The 18,846-nt window shown below is 43.7% G+C and overlaps 2 protein-coding genes and 1 non-coding gene across 3 annotated transcripts; 1 reads left to right on the top strand and 2 right to left on the bottom strand.

Moving 5' to 3' along the window:
• Nucleotides 1-68: 68 nt before the first annotated feature.
• Nucleotides 69-11,385, bottom strand: LOC121551421 (60S ribosomal protein L3-like). The gene is made up of 10 exons (XM_041864063.2): nt 11,188-11,385; nt 7,648-7,840; nt 7,081-7,249; nt 6,737-6,872; nt 3,528-3,714; nt 2,866-3,026; nt 2,462-2,563; nt 1,741-1,836; nt 1,379-1,498; nt 69-635 (listed from the first exon to the last, which is right to left on the bottom strand). Exons 1-10 carry the CDS (start codon nt 11,188-11,190, stop codon nt 573-575), a joined length of 1,230 nt encoding a protein of 409 aa, XP_041719997.1. The 5' UTR covers nt 11,191-11,385; the 3' UTR covers nt 69-572.
• Nucleotides 1,043-1,168, bottom strand: LOC121552001. Its single transcript, XR_005997136.1, has one exon. It is a non-coding gene; the product is annotated as a small nucleolar RNA SNORA71 (small nucleolar RNA).
• A 277-nt stretch (nt 11,386-11,662) lies between the features above and the next one.
• LOC121551423 (NADH dehydrogenase [ubiquinone] 1 beta subcomplex subunit 10) lies at nt 11,663-15,385 on the top strand. The gene is made up of 5 exons (XM_041864065.1): nt 11,663-11,739; nt 13,111-13,269; nt 13,893-14,031; nt 14,560-14,699; nt 15,186-15,385. Exons 1-5 carry the CDS (start codon nt 11,724-11,726, stop codon nt 15,269-15,271), a joined length of 540 nt encoding a protein of 179 aa, XP_041719999.1. The 5' UTR covers nt 11,663-11,723; the 3' UTR covers nt 15,272-15,385.
• The last annotated feature ends 3,461 nt before the right edge of the window (nt 15,386-18,846 follow it).

Below are 18,846 nucleotides of genomic sequence, written 5' to 3'. Positions count from 1 at the left end.
GTGGGAAAATATAGAAACTATTCATAAAAGTACAATACAGTAGAACAGTACAAATGTACTAGATAATACATGATTAAGATATCTTTATTGGTCAATTGCATACAAGGTCCAACCGAAATTTGACTTCCGCTTTTAACCATGTCCCACACAAATGATTGTGTGCCACCACTGGTGTAGTGGAGGGTAGCCACAAGTAAACTCAGTTTACCCATATTTTTTGGGGGGAAATGCATTGAAAGTATAGGGAGAGTTACTTTTTCCCTACGACCAGTTTACCCACCAATTTTTTTTAACCACATCACTGTGCCACCATTAGCCACTTATCCAAATTGGTGTCCCAAATGGCACCCCATTCTATATAGGAAATAGGATGCCATTTGGGCCCTGGCCAAAAGTAGTTGACTATATGAGTGACATTTGGGACATGGGCCAAGTCTAAACTAAAGCGGAAACTTATTTGAACAGAATAGCCAAACACCACCTGGATAAATAAGACTGTTTTATTAGAAGACTGTTACTATAAGAATTTGTTTTTCTGTTGAGCTGGTTTGAACGGTGGACCACCATCACTTCTAAGCCTCCTCTGGCAATGGTTCGGCGGCCAGTTTCTTCTGCACGTCCTTCTTCAGTGGGCCCTGTAGGTCAGAGGTCACAGCAGGGTCAACAGAAGTCCAGTATTAAAGCAACAGGTTCACCCAGCTGAGATAGAGGGTTGCGTCCCAAATGGCACCCTATTCCCTATATAGTGCACTACTTTTGACCAGAGCCCAATGGGTGCCACTTGGGACGCAGAAGGGAGATCACCACTCCACGCCACCTCATTCCCCATCATGCTCCAGTGAATTCCACATCTCAATTCCCTTTACCTTTTTCTTCTGAGAGCACTATCCAGAATCCAGCTAATACACATCCAATTTGTCACAGCATTAGATCAAACCATCGGTTCAAGAAAAAGCATTTTTTGCTAGATGAGTGAAAACGAGTCTAATATGAGCACAACGTTTTACACATTAAAAGTATTGATTGTTGTAGACATGGAAGATGTTTGAAAGATACAGGGTTTGACAGGAACAGATATTCCAACAAACACGGGAAAATCTTTCATCACTATTCCTGTACTATCAATGACTAGGACAATAGTCATGCCATAGTCACTTTCGATACAGGGTGTCCCCCTTTACACACAAACGCTTCAGTGCCTCCACCCCAACCTACTCTGTCCCTACATAAACCTAGCCTTTCCCTTTACTTACCTACACTCCTCCATCACTAACATCCTCTATCAGTCCCACTATATCATTAACAATGTCTATCAGTCCCACTCCCCCCTACAATGATTCAGCTCACTCCCACCATCCACAGCCAGGCCGGTACCCACCATGAAGGCCCTCTTCTCCTGGGCGGTCTGGAAGTGGCCATAGCCAAACTTGGAAGTGGTGTCAATGAACTTGAGGTCGATGGTCTCCTTGGACTTGCGTGATGTGTGCACCAGCATGGACTGTGAGAGAAGCACGCGCACACACAAGTGGTTAGAGTTCAACACACTGTCAAATATGTCCTATGCTTTAGCATCCCCAACTCATATGGTCATGTTTTTCTCTCTCTCTGACATCAGCGGTTTGATTCCTTCACTATTATTCAGAAATTAAAACATCATACATCATCTGCACAGAGGTAGTTGTCACGTTTGGCATCAAAATTATGCGTTTCACTCCTCTCTCTAACACATAGGCACTGTACCTTTCTCAGGGTGAGGACACGTTTCTTGCAGCCAATCACACAGCCCTTCAGCATCAAGAAGTCATTTTTCACGTCACCATAGTGGGGGAACCCTCCCTACAGACAGACAACAGGAGACAGAGGGAGAGGATGGGTGAATAATATAGATGAAACGGGAGTAGCACACCGCATTAATGGCCACAACCTGCAATACATAGCCAGTAATTGCAGTCTAATATCAGCCATATACCCATCTTGCATGTCAGGGCTCTAGGCTTTCCTTTACAGGGTGGCATCACCAGACAAAGCTGGTGATCGAAAGCAGAGGATGCATCACGTCATTAACCAAAAGTAAGAATTAGATTGGTTACCATGTTATATCACATCGTTTCCAGGCTCATGTCAATAACATTATTAGGACGTTATTGTGTTATTATATTACCATGGGGGTGGTGTTATTATATTACCATGGGGGTGGTGTTATTATATTACCATGGGGGTGGTGTTATTATATTACCATGGGGGTGGTGTTATTATATTACCATGGGGGTGATGTTATTATATTACCATGGGGGTGGTGTTATTATATTACCATGGGGGTGGTGTTATTATATTACCATGGGGGTGATGTTATTATATTACCATGGGGGTGGTGTTATTATATTACCATGGGGGTGGTGTTATTATATTACCATGGGGGTGATGTTATTATATTACCATGGGGGTGATGTTATTATATTACCATGGGGGTGATAGTCTTCTGGGTGGTGTCGTAGTTAGTGGAGGCGTTGTTCTTGATCACTTTGCCATCCTGGACATGGACCCCTTTGCCAATACGGTAGATCTGTCGACAGAGTAAAACACTGAAACAGCATGATGGTGGTGAATCACCCTTAGTCTAACCAGTACAGTATCAACCTCTACGTAATTACAACTACAACAGAACCCTAGCTAGTTCCAGTTATGTACAGGAAACTCAAACATTCACACAGATCGTTCATTAACAAAGTATGAAGAAAACTATTTTACAACGTAGTCCCTTTGAGGTCAAAACACATTTTCAAGGAACACCTGGTCAAATCACAATATCTGGTCAAATGATGAATTTCATACGCCTATCTCAACTAGAACCCTGGTGCTGCGGACCTTCTTGTTGAGCTCTGTGCGGTGGTGGTAGCCCTTCTGGCCGGCCCGGGCGATGGTGTAGCCCACACGGGAAGGGTGCCAGGCTCCGATGCAGGCCACCTTACGCAGGCCCTTGTGAGTCTTCCTGGGCAGCTTCTTCACTCCCCAACGACTGGTCACACCTGACAACCAATAGGAAAGTAGGAAAATCAGTAGAAAACCAATAGGAAATTAGTTATGCCACAGGACCAGCCAATATAACATAATAGCTGAATGGTACTATACCGTCGGCCTGCAGACATTGACATGCATCTTTTACTAATTATTATTAGCAAGAAGAAAAATTCTGGGTCTTTCTGAGCCATTCTGTTTGACCTAGAGACATGTCTATGGAGATATTATAACCAATGGTATTGCCATGTTATTAATGTCCATATAGATTTCTCCCACTCATCCCCGGGGTGAGTGCCAACTCCTATGGTCATTGTCAACAACAACAAAAATTCTGGCATCAGTGGTTTGATTCCTTCACTATTATTCAGAAATTAAAACATCATACATCATCTGCACAGAGATCATTGTCAAACGGATGAGTGGGAGAAGCTGATCCTAGATCTGTACCTAGGAACATCTTCTACCGTGACCCTTTTACCCCGACGTCACTATACCTCAAAACCTCCTACCTTTCATCCCGTGACCTTTGGTGACCCCGATGACGTCTATCATCTCGTCCTGATAGAAGACTGAGGACACAGGGACGGGCTGCTCCAGCTTCTCCTTGACCCAGTCCACCTTCTCGGAGATGGTGCCGCCGTTTAACTGCACCTCCATGATGTGGGCCTTCTTAGCTTTGAGGGGCAGCAGGCGAATCTAGAGACAATTATGAAGGTACAGAAGCCAGGACAATTCACACACAACTTTAATGCCTCCGCTCCCTTCCCTTTCACACTGAATAATTAGTATTATTTATTCTAGGATTCAATCTCTGATCTAGGATCAGCTTCCCTTTCCCCAATCCTAACCATTTGTGGGGGAAATCTGAAGATCAGCGTCTAGGGCAGGTTTGTCTTACTCATTTTGCCCTGGGAGCCGCATTCGGTCTACAACGAGGTCCGGAAGGCCGCACTGAATTTGATAAAATATTTCCTTGCTGTCAATTTTCAAGAAACGTATCCTCTATCCATCATTTTTTACATTTTTGATGCTCCCTCTGTCTAGCTTTAATTTAGGTGATTATAAACAAGCTGGACAATTTTTAAAAAACTGTATGAATGTAGGTCCATTATTTCTACAGTTTCGATTTGGTTTCACTCATTTTAAAGTATATCAAGTTTGTTTTCCTACACACAAAAATCTAAAATTATATATACACTACCGTTCAAAAGTTTGGGGTCACTTAGAAATGTCCTTGTTTTCAAAAGAAATGCCATTTTTTTGTCCATTAAAATATCAAATTGATCAGAAATACAGTGTAGACATTGTTAATGTTGTAAATGGCTATTGTAGCTGGAAACTGCTGATTTTTTATAGAATATCTACATAGGCATACAGAGGCCCATTATCAGCAACCATCAGTCCTGTGTTCCAATGGCACGTTGTGTTTGCTAATCCAAGTTTATCATTTTAAAAGGCTAATTGATCATTAGAAAACCCTTTTGCAATTATGTTAGCACAGCTGAAAACTGTTGTGCTGATTAAAGAAGCAATAAAACTGGCCTTCTTGAGACTAGTTGAGTATCTGGAGCATCAGCAATTGTGGGTTCGATTACAGGCTCAAAATGGGCAGAAACAAAGAACTTTCTTCTGAAACTCGTCAGTCTATTCTTGTTCTGAGAAATTAAGGCTATTCCATGCGAGAAATTGCCAAGAAACTGAAGATCTCGTCAACGCTGTGTACTACTCCCTTCACAGAACAGCGCAAACTGGCTCTAACCAGAATAGAAAGAGGAGTGGGAGGCCCCGGTGCACAACTGAGCAAGAGGACAAATACATTAGTGTCTGGTTTGAGAAACAGACGACTTACAGGTCCTCAACTGGCAGCTTAATTAAATAGTACCCGCAAAACACCAGTCTCAATGTCAACAGTGAAGAGGTGACTCCGGGATGCTGACCTACTAGGCAGAGTTGCAAAGAAAATGCCATATCTCAGACTGGCCAATAAAAACAAAATATTAAGATGGGCAAAAGAACACAGACACTGGACAGAGGAAGATTGGAAAAAAGTGTTATGGACAGACGAATCGAAGTATGAGGTGTTCGGATCACAAAGAAGAACATTTGTGAGACGCAGACCAAATGAAAAGATGCTGGAGGAGTGCTTGATGCCATTTGTCAAGCATGGTCTGGGGGTGCTTTGGTGGTGGTAAAGTGGGAGATTTGTACAGGGTAAAAGGGATCTTGAAGAAGGAAGGCTATCACTCCATTTTGCAACGCTATGCCATACCCTGTGGACGGCGCATGATTGGAGCCAATTTCCTCCTACAACAGGACAATGACCCAAAGCACAGCTTCAAACTATGCAATAACTATTTAGGGAAGAAGCAGTCAGCTGGTATTCTGTCTATAATGGAGTGGCCAGCACAGTCACTGGATCTCAACCCTATTGAGCTGTTGTGGGAGCAGCTTGACCGTATGGTATGTAAGAGGTGCCCATCAAGCCAATACAACTTGTGGGAGGTGCTTCAGGAAGCATGGGGTGAAATCTCTTCAGATTACCTCAACAAATTGACAACTAGAATGCCAAAGGTCTGCAAGGCTGTAATTGCTGCAAATGGAGGATTCTTTGACAAAAACAAAGTTTGAAGGACACAATCATTATTTCTAACCTTGTCAATGACTACATTTCCTATGCATTTTGCTATATTTCCTATTCAAACTCATTTCATGTATATTTTCATGGAAAACAAGGACATTTCTAAGTGACCCCAAACTTTTGAACAGTAGTGTAGATATATATATATATATTTTTTAACCACACGGTCTAGGGGCAACTTCACCCTACAGCCCTGTGACTCATCATAACCCTGTGACTCAGTCAGGTCTCTGTTCTCTAATAGCCAAGTCCCACATCTGTTTGTGCGGTCTTGACACCTACGATCATGTTTTTTTCCTCTGGCATCAGTGGTTTGATTCCAACACTATTATTCAGAAATTAAAACATCATATATCATCTGCAGAAAGAGAAAAAACATCTGCCAAACGTGACACTGACCATAGGAATAGTCAAGACAGCTAGAACAGATCTGGTACCAGGCTAATTCTCTCACTGGAGACATGATTAACATACACATTGCTCTATCCCCATCTTACAGTAATCATATAGTCCCACTGTATGAAAGGAAAAAAAATGAAAATAAATGAATATGTATGCACTCACTAACTGTAAGTCGCTCTGGATAAGAGCGTCTGCTAAATGACTAAAATGTAAATGCTTCGACAAACAGACACCATAATACCCTGAATTCTATCAGTAACACTGAGTAGTGTTTGGTACCAACACAACGCTTCCCTCGAGGGAAGTTTGTAAGTGCAGTCGAGGTTCTGCTCCTCACAGGAGTATTTTTAAACTGTAATTTGAAACTCCATACTCTAGTACTCCTCTGCATGCATGCGTTTGTACGTGCGAGAGAGAGAAGACATTTGTTCACAACGGGGGCCATGCGATTAGGGAGTTTTTCTTTCTTTCAGTTGCCATATGATCGGGTAGGATCTGGGTAGGCAATAACTCAGACAGCCGTGCCCGTTCTGAAGGGAGGTCCTTGGGGTGGAGACGGGTGAACCCCAGGGATACCACCAGCTGTTACTCATTCACCACAAGCCAATAGAAACTCACTGAGGATAGGAGTGGAGGATTTCCGTTGGATCACATGATTGATAAGAGCGTTCTATGTACCTGAGAGTGGATGAGGACTCGGATGGATGTGCAGTATTTCTTCATGTTATTAAAGTCCTTCTCCAGCTGCTTCTTGCCACTCTCGTCTGTCCACTTCTTGGCATACTTGGTGAATGCCTTCTTCTTGCTCTTGTACCTGGAAGAGTTTACATACAGGGTGGAGATTGAAAACCAATCTCTTGATCATGAGTGTTATTTTACACCCCCCTTCTCTGGCATCAGTGGTTTGATTTCAACACTATTATTCTGAAATTAAAACATCAAACATCATCTGCACAGAGGTCATAGTCACATCTCTATACTTCAATAAGACACACACACACCAGACGCTCATTGCCACACACCAGCTTTTGTAGAATCTGCGCTTGCACTCGTCACTGAGGTGCTCGGCGAAGATGGTCTTGAAGGACCTCAAGCCACGGACTGTGTTGATGTATCCAACAACCCCCACCACCATCACAGGCGGAGTCTCGATGATAGTGACTGCCTCCACCGACTCACGTTTGGCTTGCTCTGTTGGGAGGGAGGGAGAGGAACAGAGATGGGGTCAGTTGCCACAGAACTATAAAGGCAAATGGCCTGTGTGTAGCCTACAGGAGGAACAACAAAGGGTAGAGTATAAAATCAATGTCAGAACAGAGGAAGATGACTAGGATAGAAAACAGAGCTGGGCTCTATGGTCATCGTCACATTTTCTCTCTCTGGCATCAGCGGTTTGATTCCATCACTATTATTCAGAAATTAAAACATCATACATCATCTGCACAGAGATCATTGTCAAGACAGCACAAACAGATCTGGGACCAGGTCTAATACTCTCATGGTTCTTACTCCTGATTCACATATACATATTGTTCTATCACTTATACTATCATCCAACCATGACACGCTGTAAGGCAGGTTGTACATACTCAGGCCAGTGCGGTGCACCTCGCGCAGGATGTGTGTCATGCCGGCCTTGTAGCCCATGAAGGCGGTGAGGTGGACGGGCTGGCTGGGATCGTCCTGGGGCCAGCTGCGGGGCTTCCCCCGGTGCTTCTTGCTGCGCTTGCAGGGCAGAAAGCCCAAGTGCCCATGGCGGGGCGCGTGGAATTTACGGTGAGACTGGGAGGGAGAGAAACAGATGCACACGTCAATAAACTTCTGATAATGCTTCAAGGGCTCTAAAACCCCATGTTATTACTGTGCTTTATTCTTGTTAAAGTTCATTTTGCTGTCTATTTTTTTACATTTCAGTTCAATTCATATCATCCTTCTCTGAAGTATCAAACATGGGTTACTAGATGTTGGAAACAAATAACTTTTTTCTGAAACTCGTCAGTCTATTCTTGTTCTGAGAAATTAAGGCTATTCCATGCGAGAAATCAGTGAAAACAAGTACAATATGAACTAATTACTATTGTTATCAACACCATGGAAAACAAAGCCCAGCCTCAGACTAGATGTAACATAGTAAATGTAAATCCGGGACACCCATATTAATATGATATGTTACATAAGACAGATAGTTACTTAAGGCAAAAACGAAAGGAGGGTGATTGGTCGGGTTGGGCGTATAACGCGAACGTCTAGCAAACCAAAGGTTGTGAGTTCGAACAACTTTTCAATTTTAGCAACTTTTCAACTACTCTGCAACTACTTGGCATGTTAGCTAACCCTTTAACGAACTCCACTCCTGAACGTAACCCTAACCCCTAGCTAATGTTAGCCAGCTAGCCACCTAGCTAAAATTCGTAACATATCATACATTTTGCAAATTTGTAACATATAATACACATTTTTATTTGTAACTTGACGACTCATTGCGAGCTCACAGAACAGGGCTCCGGGCAGCCGAGCGGAAATGGAGGAAAACTAGACTCCCTGCGGACCTGGCATCTTTTCACTCCCTCCTCTCTACATTTTCTTCCTCTGTTTCTGCTGCTAAAGCCACTTTCTACCACTCTAAATTCCAAGCATCTGCCTCTAACCCTAGGAAGCTCTTTGCCACCTTCTCCTCCCTGCTGAATCCTCCCCCCCCCTCCTCCCTCTCTGTGGATGACTTCATCAACCATTTTGAAAAGAAGGTTGACGACATCCGATCCTCATTTGTTAAGTCAAATGACACTGCTGGTTCTGCTCACACTGCCCTACCCTATGCTTTGACTTCTTTCTCCCCTCTCTCTCCAGATGAAATCTTGCGACTTGTGACGGCCGGCCGCCCAACAACCTGCCCGCTTGACCCTATCCCCTCCTCTCTTCTCCAGACCATTTCCGGAGACCTTCTCCCTTACCTCACCTCGCTCATCAACTCATCCTTGACCGCTGTCTGCGTCTTCAAGAGAGCGAGAGTTGCACCCCTTCTCAAAAAACCTACACTCGATCCCTCTGATGTCAACAACTACAGACCAGTATCCCTTCTTTCTTTTCTCTCAAACTCTTGAGCGTGCCATCTTTAGCCAACTCTCTTGCTATCTCTCTGTGGTCCTCTGTAGCTCAGCTGGTAGAGCACGGCGCTTGTAACGCCAAGGTAGTGGGTTCGATCCCCGGGACCACCCATACACAAAAATGTATGCACGCATGACTGTAAGTCGCTTTGGATAAAAGCGTCTGCTAAATGGCATATTATTGATCCAAACCAGTCAGGTTTCAAGACTGGTCATTCAACTGAGACTGCTATTCTCTGTGTCACGGAGGCTCTCCGCACTGCTAAAGCTAACTCTCTCTCCTCTTGTCCTTCTAGACCTGTCTGCTGCCTTTGATACTGTGAACCATCAGATCCTCCTCTCCGAGTTGGGCATCTCTGGCGCGGCTCACTCCTGGATTGCGTCCTACCTGACAGGTCGCTCCTACCAAGTGGCGTGGCGAGAATCTGTCTCTGCACCACGTGCTCTCACCACTGGTGTCCCCCAGGGCTCAGTTCTAGGCCCTCTCCTATTCTCGCTATACACCAAGTCACTTGGCTCTGTCATATCCTCACATGGCCTCTCCTATCATTGCTACGCAGACGACACAACTAATCTTCTCCTTTCCCCCTTCTGATAACCAGGTGGCGAATCACATCTCTGCATGTCTGGCAGACATATCAGTGTGGATGACGGATCACCACCTCAAGCTGAACCTCGGCAAGACGGAGCTGCTCTTCCTCCCGGGGAAGGACTGCCCGTTCCATGATCTCGCCATCACGGTTGACAACTCCGTTGTGTCCTCCTCCCAGAGTGCAAAAAGCCTTGGCGTGACCCTGGACAACACCCTGTCGTTCTCCGCTAACATCAAGGCGGTGACCCGATCCTGTAGGTGCATGCTCTACAACATTCAGAGAGTACGACCCTGCCTTACACAGGAAGCGGCACAGGTCCTAATCCAGGCACTTGTCATCTCCCGTCTGGATTACTGCAACTCGCTGTTGGCTGGGCTCCCTGCCTGTGCCATTAAACCCCTATGCCTGTGCCGTAATACCCCTGAAGAATCCCCAAACCCCCTCCTCCCCATTCATACAGTCAGTAACACACACACCCTACGTGTTTATGACAGACGTCTTGTTCAGTCTAGCTCGGTGCCAAGAACAGGTGTCAGGGAGAGGCCCAGCGGCTGTATTCTGATAATGAATGGCCATGTTGTGTGCCCTGTCGGCCTCGGAGCTTAAGTAACGGTTTCTAAAGATGAGTGTCCGTGTGCTGAACAGCCTATACACTAACGACTAATACAGGCATGTAATACAGGCAAAGAGACGGTCTTGAGAAATTGAATGACGATCGAGATTCATAAGCCATCAGAACACATGTAGAGTAACAGTGGAAAATTCAGTTTACAGGGATCAGTATATCCACAGTATAAGTCTCCCTTTATAAGCTGACTGAACTGACTACTGCATTTCTGTATCAGCAAAAAAATAAAGAATATTCTTACAAATGAACCAATAATGCAAGCACTGTAGATTTCTGTGCACTTCAGAGATATGAAAGACATAACAGAAGAAAACCTGGGGAAAGGTGTTGCATTGAGGTCAATAGTCAGATTAATTTCTGTCCATATGCAAAATATCCATTATTCAAACCAAGTTAGTAGCACAACTAATGGGAAACATTTCCTATACAGTATTAATTACAAATTAATATTTGAGAAACTCAAATAAAGAAGACGTCAATAAAAAGTAATTGTGACAGCAGATGATTGAGGTAGCCGAGAAACAACAGCCCAAGTCCAAAGAAATTATGATATTACCGATGTTGAGACCACATGCAAAAAGCACGCCGCCATTGCCCTCTTGCACATGGCATACTGAGAAAGAACAGTGATCAGGCAACGTGTTCAACAAGTTGTCTTAATACCTAACAAAGCACACCAGATAAACTTAAAATCAAACCATATACACATAAACAAACACACAAACAGAGCCCCTGACCAAAGTTAGTAGACCCCAAGGTGCCCTTCAGGTTAGAAATATAGGAAAAGACAGCAGGAGCACTGACCATGTCTGTGTGTGCCTTCCAGGCAAGGGACAAAAAGAGACAGGAACGAGTGCTGATGTCAGGGTCATACTCAAGATGATACTCTATGCAAGGGCTCTAATTTGGTGGCTGGCCCAGTTAAGGAGCCGTATTCATTTTCAAACAAGACCAGGGCTGCCAGCACTGGCCCATGGTGGGCCTCTGGTGGTGGGGTGCCCAGACAACTGGCTGCAGACATCTGTGGGGCTGCGGGAAGAGAGAGACATCTACTGTTTATCTACTGTTACTGTACCTATTCATAACATGTTTGGGTGGACTACTTATTATATGTAGGCTTATCAAAGGCTCTTTTTTTTTTTTTGTCATTTAGCAGACGCTCTTATCCAGAGCGATTTACAGGAGCAATTAGGGTTAAGTGCTCAAGGGCACATCGACAGATTTTTCACCTAGTCGGCTGTTTTTTAGAACCAGCGACCTTTCGGTTACTGGCACAACGCTCTTACCCACTAAGCTACCTGCCGCCCTCTTCTTATGAAGATTGAAAGCATGACATTTACATGACAAGGTTCAAGGGTATGTATTAGTCACTTTCACGAGCTAATAAACATGACATGTTTCACCACTACAAAACGTATATATATATATATATACACATATACATACATACATACATACATACACACCCAAGGATAATAACAATAGCTATTCAAACCGCTAAATTACTTCATAATGTAATTGTTTTACTGACAACCAATTTTGAGATTGAACTTTCTGTCACGGACGGTACAATACAACATAGCTAACGAACGAGTTAGCTACATGCAGTAAAAATATCAATGGAACGCAAACCGTGGGGGATAGAACAAAGGACGCATTCATTGGCGCCAATTCAAAATCTGATCCAACAAAGTGGATATTGGTCAAATCCGTCATAATTTGTGTGTTCCAACAGGACCACAAGGTGGTTACTAAAATCCGGGTTGGATATACTTGACTGTTTTCGCTGCATAATATTTAGAAGTTGCCCTTCTCTGGCTTAGAAAATAATTCGGCTAAATGCTAACTCCAGTTCTTATAAGCTGGTAGCATAGCTAGCCATATAGAAATAGTGTGATTGGTGACCATGACATGAACATGCATTGAGGTTGACATCCATACAAGTATTACTCCGGTTTTTACTCCAACAAATACACATATAAACAGCCTAAATGTAGGCTAATTTTGATTGGCGACAATGAGGAGATTATGGATCTAGCTAACATTATCACCCCACATGGGGGGGCACATGCGTGGCGTTTTCATGGCATTTCCATTGTTTTAGATAGATAACTAACTAACAACCTGATCTAGTTGAAGAAAATACCTCAATTTGATCATCATAACGCTTATCATTAATAGTTTCATTAATACAACTTACTGTAACAACTCATGACCTTCCGTTCACCACCCTCAACTTGATTTGCGCAACACTGACGACTTTCTGTTTGAACGTTTTTAGGTAATTTTATGTTTTATGCCACCTTGTGGACTGGAAGTTCATTAAATTACAACACCCCAGAGATCAGTATATAATGACGAGATCCCAAAGGCGGGAAGGCAGGCGCCAAGTTTAGGTCCAAAATAAACCCACAGAAACGCATTGGTCTTATTTTGGACAGATTTGGGGTCAAGGTCGCCTTTTCCTCTCTGACCACACATTTTCTCGATGCTGAACTTTTACCTTCGACCTCTGCTTGAAAAATGAAAGAAATGTAAACGCAATATTCGAGATAAAGGGTGCATACAAAATATATACATATTTTTTTATTTTATTGACATTTTATTTAAGTTCACCATATTACATTTTATATTTATTTCTAACTGACCTCCAACGCCATGTTGTTCCTCCCACGCATGCGCGTAGACGAGGTCGAATTGAAGAGATTTCTTATTTTTCTCTAACAGAAGACAGCAAAATGCCGTCAGACTATGATAAAGATGCGTACCCGGAGCCTCCCCGCCAGACTCCCGTCGTGGACAAGCAGACGACCCTTCCCAACCCAGCCCTGATTTTGACTAAACTCTTCTATTATTCCGTGGACCTCCCTGTCACCACATTCAGAGGTGAGCTAGCTAGCTAGGCTAACGTGTTGCCAATAATTTTTTATAACTAATCCATCTGTGGTGTTGCTAACACTAGCTAATGTTGGCTATCTAGCGTGATACGTGGAGGAGACTAGTCTTGCGTGGCCAGACTATTTGTAGACCGAACATGGACAAAACATATTTATAATCATAATTCAGGATTTCAAATGTCAGATGAATGTGCACTGCAGAGAAATTGATTCAGTTAGCTAATGCTACCTAACAAGATAGCTAAACTAGCAAGTGTTGCTGTTACGCTATTTACCTAGCTAGGTAGCTATGTGTGTTGCAGTTTTAGTTACGGTTTATTCAGGTGTAATGCATAATGTTGTATGCAGCGCAATGCACTTGACACTCGCTAGATACTACTCACTAAATTTCCTATTACTGTAATTCATGGTCTAGAAATGCATCCTTCACCTCTTTCCAGTGATATCACTGATCTAACATAATTGGATAACTAGGTGAAAGCCAATTATGTTCCACATAGCTTTCACCAATCCTGTCTTGTGAGATCAGTGAGCAATAGGACTCCTTAAGTACTTTGTACCACATGATCAACAAGAGGTAAATGTTGACATGCTCCCCTCATCTCTCAACAGAACTTGTGGAGGGTATCCACTCAGGCAACAAGTACAACTACTACCATCAGAAGTTCCGCCGTGTCCCCGAGCTGACCGAGTGCACAGAGGGAGACTACACCTGTTACTATGAGGCTGAGATGCAGTGGAGGAGAGATCAGTAAGTATTCCTCTTTCAAGCTCAAGGGCCGCAGTGCCTCTGGCTTTACTGTCCTCCCAATTAAGGTAATTGATTACCTTGGAAGTCCAAAGTCGCGGTTTTCCAGTCTGAAACATTAAAGGAAAGAGTGAAAACCAGCAAACACTGTGGTTCTTCAGAAGTATGACACCCCTCTACACCAACTCTCATTATGAGGAAAAACCCATTGACTGGATTAAAGGACAAGACATACTGTAACGAAAGGTCGGCCATCTTACATAGAGCGACTTAGTTAGTGCATTAATCTTAATCGCTAGGTGGGGCAACCACATATCACAAGTCATTTGTTTTATGAAAAATCTGAGTCAGCATCAATCGGTTACTGTGGAGTTGACCTTACCTAGTCCGACCCCCAAGAGATTAATGTTCTGTGGTCAGATATGATAGGACGGTTACCCGCTGCTTTTAACCATTCATTGGCACGTCCTGTTTGGCGTATTCACAACCACCCTTGTTCCTAACAGCTGTATGTTGTGTTTCCCCCCTCAGTAAGGTGGACCAGGAGATAGTGAAGGTGGTCCAGGAGCGTCTGAGGGCCTGCCAGCAGAGGGAGGGTACCAGCTACCACCAGAACTGTTCCAAGGAGCTGCAGCAGTTTGCCGACGTGGCCAAGGCCTACCAGTCACGCTGTAAGTACCACTCACTCAGTCATGCCTCAACTACCATTCAGTGTTGCCAATATGGCAGTAACACTGTTGATAGCACGTCCCTAGCATCTACAGGGTAAGAATGACAGCTAGGCCAATGCTTCGCTCGAACCTCCAACTTTTCACATGCAACCAGTGACGGCACCTGTTGTTGAATCTGTGCAGATGATGTATGATGTTTTAATTTCTGAATAATACTGATGAAAAAACACACTGATGCCAGAGAGAGAAAAAGATCAACAGACCCAAACCTGAAAAACTCCAGGTGTCAATAATTGGGTTGTGTTCAGTAGGCACCAATAGGAGAAAACATTTAGAAACTGAGATGCTGCTTCCTGAATTTCTCCAATATGAATCATTTAATATGACCCCTCCCGGGCAGAATTTTCTGCAGTCTTGTGGAATGCAGAAACGGTAAGGCTGTGGCAACTGTTCCATTGTCAAACTGTTGTCCTTCCTCTGTTGTAGATGGGGATCTGGGAGCCTACGCCAGCTCAAGGAAATGTCTGATGAAGCAGAAAGACAGGATGATGGCGGCCGAGGCGGAAGCTTAGACACTGCAACCCCTAATCACTCTGTACCAAGTCTCAGTTTGGGGCGGCAGGTAGCTTAGTGGTTAAGAGCGTTGTGCCAGTAACCGAAAGGTCGCTGGTTCTAATCCCCGAGCCGACTAGGTGAAAAATCTGTCGATGTGCCCTTGAGCAAGGCACTTAACCCTAATTGCTCCTGTAAGTCGCTCTGGATAAGAGCGTCTGCTAAATAAATAAAATGTAAATGTCTCGCCTATGTATGAAATGTACAGTAAATATGTTTATTGGAGAGAGAAAAAATGGTCCTCATTGCATTGTTTAGCTGTAGTAACAGACAACTATTTGAATGTGCTGCATTTACCCTCGACTCCAGCAGTTTTTTTTTAGCTTTCTCCAGAACTCAAACCATTCTCAAACGGGAACTGTTGTGGTCTGGTCCCACGAAATTGGGCTGCATGGTGCAAGTAGACTGCCACAAGTAGTGCTGAATCTTCATGTATTTAACTTGATTGCTCGTCCCTGCACCTCACTTGATCAAAACGCATTGATGTCTGAGCAGAGAAGCCTTGAATATTCTCATTTCAAGGTGACACAGAACACAAGGAATGGGAAGCAAATGGGATTCACCTTGGTCACATTCAAGAGGCGCAACGTTGTGAAATGTAGATCTCTCATTGAGCAGTCATGATTAAATCTACATGATGATCTATCGGAACCAGAGGTTTTACCCCACAGAACACGCAAGTAATTTTTAAAGCATTCAGATGTTCATTATCTGGTTCTAAAAGAAAGCTGGTTTGTCCATGAATTCAAAACGGTTTCAAGAGATTTTTTTTCATCTATCAAGACCACTGGCCAACCACTCCTAATAGCACCTGGGCCAGCACAGGTGAAACACCTCATTAATAAGATGGCAACCAGCACAGGTGTAACACATGCTGACACCAATCGGCGTGCCAACGAGCTATACGTGCTCAAGTCCAACCTCAAAACGTAAATGGAAAAATGGCGCTGTGGCTGCATCATACAATGGCTTCAGAAAGTATTCATACCCCTAAACTTATTCCACATTGTGTTATAGCCTGAATTTAATATGGATTAAATGTTTCTCACCCGTCTACACACAATACCCCATAATGACTAAGTGAAAACATGTCTTGACATTTTTGCACAAGTATTTAAAATGAAATACAGAGATCTCATTTACCTAAGTATTCACACCCCTGAGTCAATACATGTTAGAATCACCTTTGGCAGTGATTACAGCTGAGTCTTTCTGAGCTTTGTACAATATTTGCCAAAAAAAATTAAATCTTCAAGCTCTGTCAAGTTGGTTGTTGATCATTGCTAGACAGTCATTGTCAAGTCTTGCCATAGATTGAACTCAAAACTAACTAGGCCACTTAAGAACATTCAATGTTATCTTGGTAAGTAACTTGTGTATATTTGGCCTTGTTTTAAGTTATTGTCCTGCTGAAATGTGAATTTGTCTCTGTGTCTGTTGGAAAGCAGACTGAACCAGGTTTTCCTCCAGGATTTTGCCTGTGCTTAGCTCTATTCAGTTTATCATAAAAAAAACAAATCCTTGGCGATGACAAGCATACCCAAAACATGATGCAGCCACCACCAAAATATGAGTGGTACTCAGTGATGTTGGATTTTCCCCAAACATAACGCTCTGTATTCAGGACATTTTTTTTGGGCAGTTTTACTTTAGTGCCTTACTGCAAACAGGGTGCATGTTTTGGAATATTTGTATTCCGTACACGCATCCTTTTCACTGTCAATTAGGTTAGTATTGTGGAGTTAATGTTGATCCATCCACAGTTCGCAGCCATTCAACTGTTTTAAAGGCACCATTTGCCTCATGGTGAAATCCCTTAGTTGTTGGAGGGGAAGGAAACGATTAGTTACCGGAGTGTAACTCCAGTTCTATGAGTGGAGCGGAGCCCCATAGGGGAGCTCTGCTCCTATTGGTTTACCCTCTGCCCTAAGGCAGCATCAGCCTGAGACAAAATTATGCACACACCTGCAGCCAATAGGAGTACAGGTGTCCCTATAAGAGGGGATGCCTCCCCTCAATCTGCCTCCCGAGATATTTATCTTCAGCGAGACTAGAGAGGGTCGGCAGGGCCTTAAGTCCTATGGGGCTCCGCTCCACTCATAGAACTGGAGTTACACTCCGGTAACTAATCGTTCTATATCGTGGAGCTCCGCCCCATAGGGGAGCTCTGCTCCTATTGGTTTAAGGCGGAGCGTAGCGCTCCAAAATGTACTCCCTGCCGAGCCCAACACTTCCCATCGAAACGGAAAGGTCAGGCCTAGCAATGGCTGCACCCAAGTCCCGCAGTACTGCAACTAAAAACCCCTACAAATCAAATCAAATCAAATCAAATTTTATTGGTCACATGCGCCGAATACAACAGGTGCAGACATTACAGTGAAATGCTTACTTACAGCCCTTAACCAACAGTGCATTTATTTTAAACAAAAAAAGTAAGAATAAAACAACAACAAAAAAGTGTTGAGAAAAAAAGAGCAGAAGTAAAAATAAAGTGACAGTAGGGAGGCTATATATACAATAGAATAAAGTGACAGTAGGGAGGCTATATATACAGGGGGGTACCGTTGCAGAGTCAATGTGCGGGGGCACCGGCTAGTTGAGGTAGTTGAGGTAATATGTACATGTGGGTAGAGTTAAAGTGACTATGCATAAATACTTAGAGTAGCAGCAGCGTAAAAAGTACGTCACAATATACCGCGTCATCGGTAAAAGACCCGCCCCACCTAGTCCAATGGCAATGCCAATGACTAGTGGGCAGTTCACCAGAATAGAAGCCATACTAATCTGTACTAGCAGATAGATGTGCCTCAATATCCTGTGAAAACACTACCGACCACTAATGGAATGACACCAAGTGTCACTCTACATTGTGAACGCGGTAGACCGCCTCACTCACTCAATGGACTCCCAGAGATTAGTGGGCGGGAACAAAACATGGGTCATACTAAAACTGAACAAGCAGATAGATGACCTCACATTCTGTCAATCAACACATGCCTCTACTGTACTGAACCTGTCAGTCAGGAGTCATGCCACAAAATATGTTTTCTTATCCAAAGCGGACCTGATGGAAACCTTGTCCATAGTCCTGCTTTCTCCTCTCTTCCTAGCTCAAGATCTCCCTTCAGCTATGCTGAGTACAGACCGAGCCAAAGAGTTAGAAAACATATCTGTCAAAAACACGTCTTCCTAACCAAAGCGGACCTGATGGAAACCTGTGTCCACAGTCCTGCTTCTCCTCTCTTTCTTGCTCAAGATCTCCCTTCAGCCACGCTGAGTACAGATCGAGCCAGAGAGTTAGAAGACATATCTAAGAGATAGAAACGGATAAATGGAGACGGCGTCGACCAGGATGCTGCTCTACAGATATCCTCTACCCCTGTTCCTCTGAAAAGGGCAGTAGAAGCCGCTACTCCACGAGTGGAGTGAGCTCTGATACCCTGAGGCAATTGCCGCCCGCTGCCTCATAAGCTGTCTCAATGCCTTCACAAAGCCAGTGAGACAACCGCTGTTTTGAAAATGGTCTACCTAGTGC

The sequence above is a fragment of the Coregonus clupeaformis genome, unplaced genomic scaffold (assembly GCF_020615455.1).
Source record: "Coregonus clupeaformis isolate EN_2021a unplaced genomic scaffold, ASM2061545v1 scaf0313, whole genome shotgun sequence".
Lineage (NCBI taxonomy): Eukaryota > Metazoa > Chordata > Actinopteri > Salmoniformes > Salmonidae > Coregonus > Coregonus clupeaformis.
This window is presented reverse-complemented; position numbering and strand designations above follow the sequence as displayed.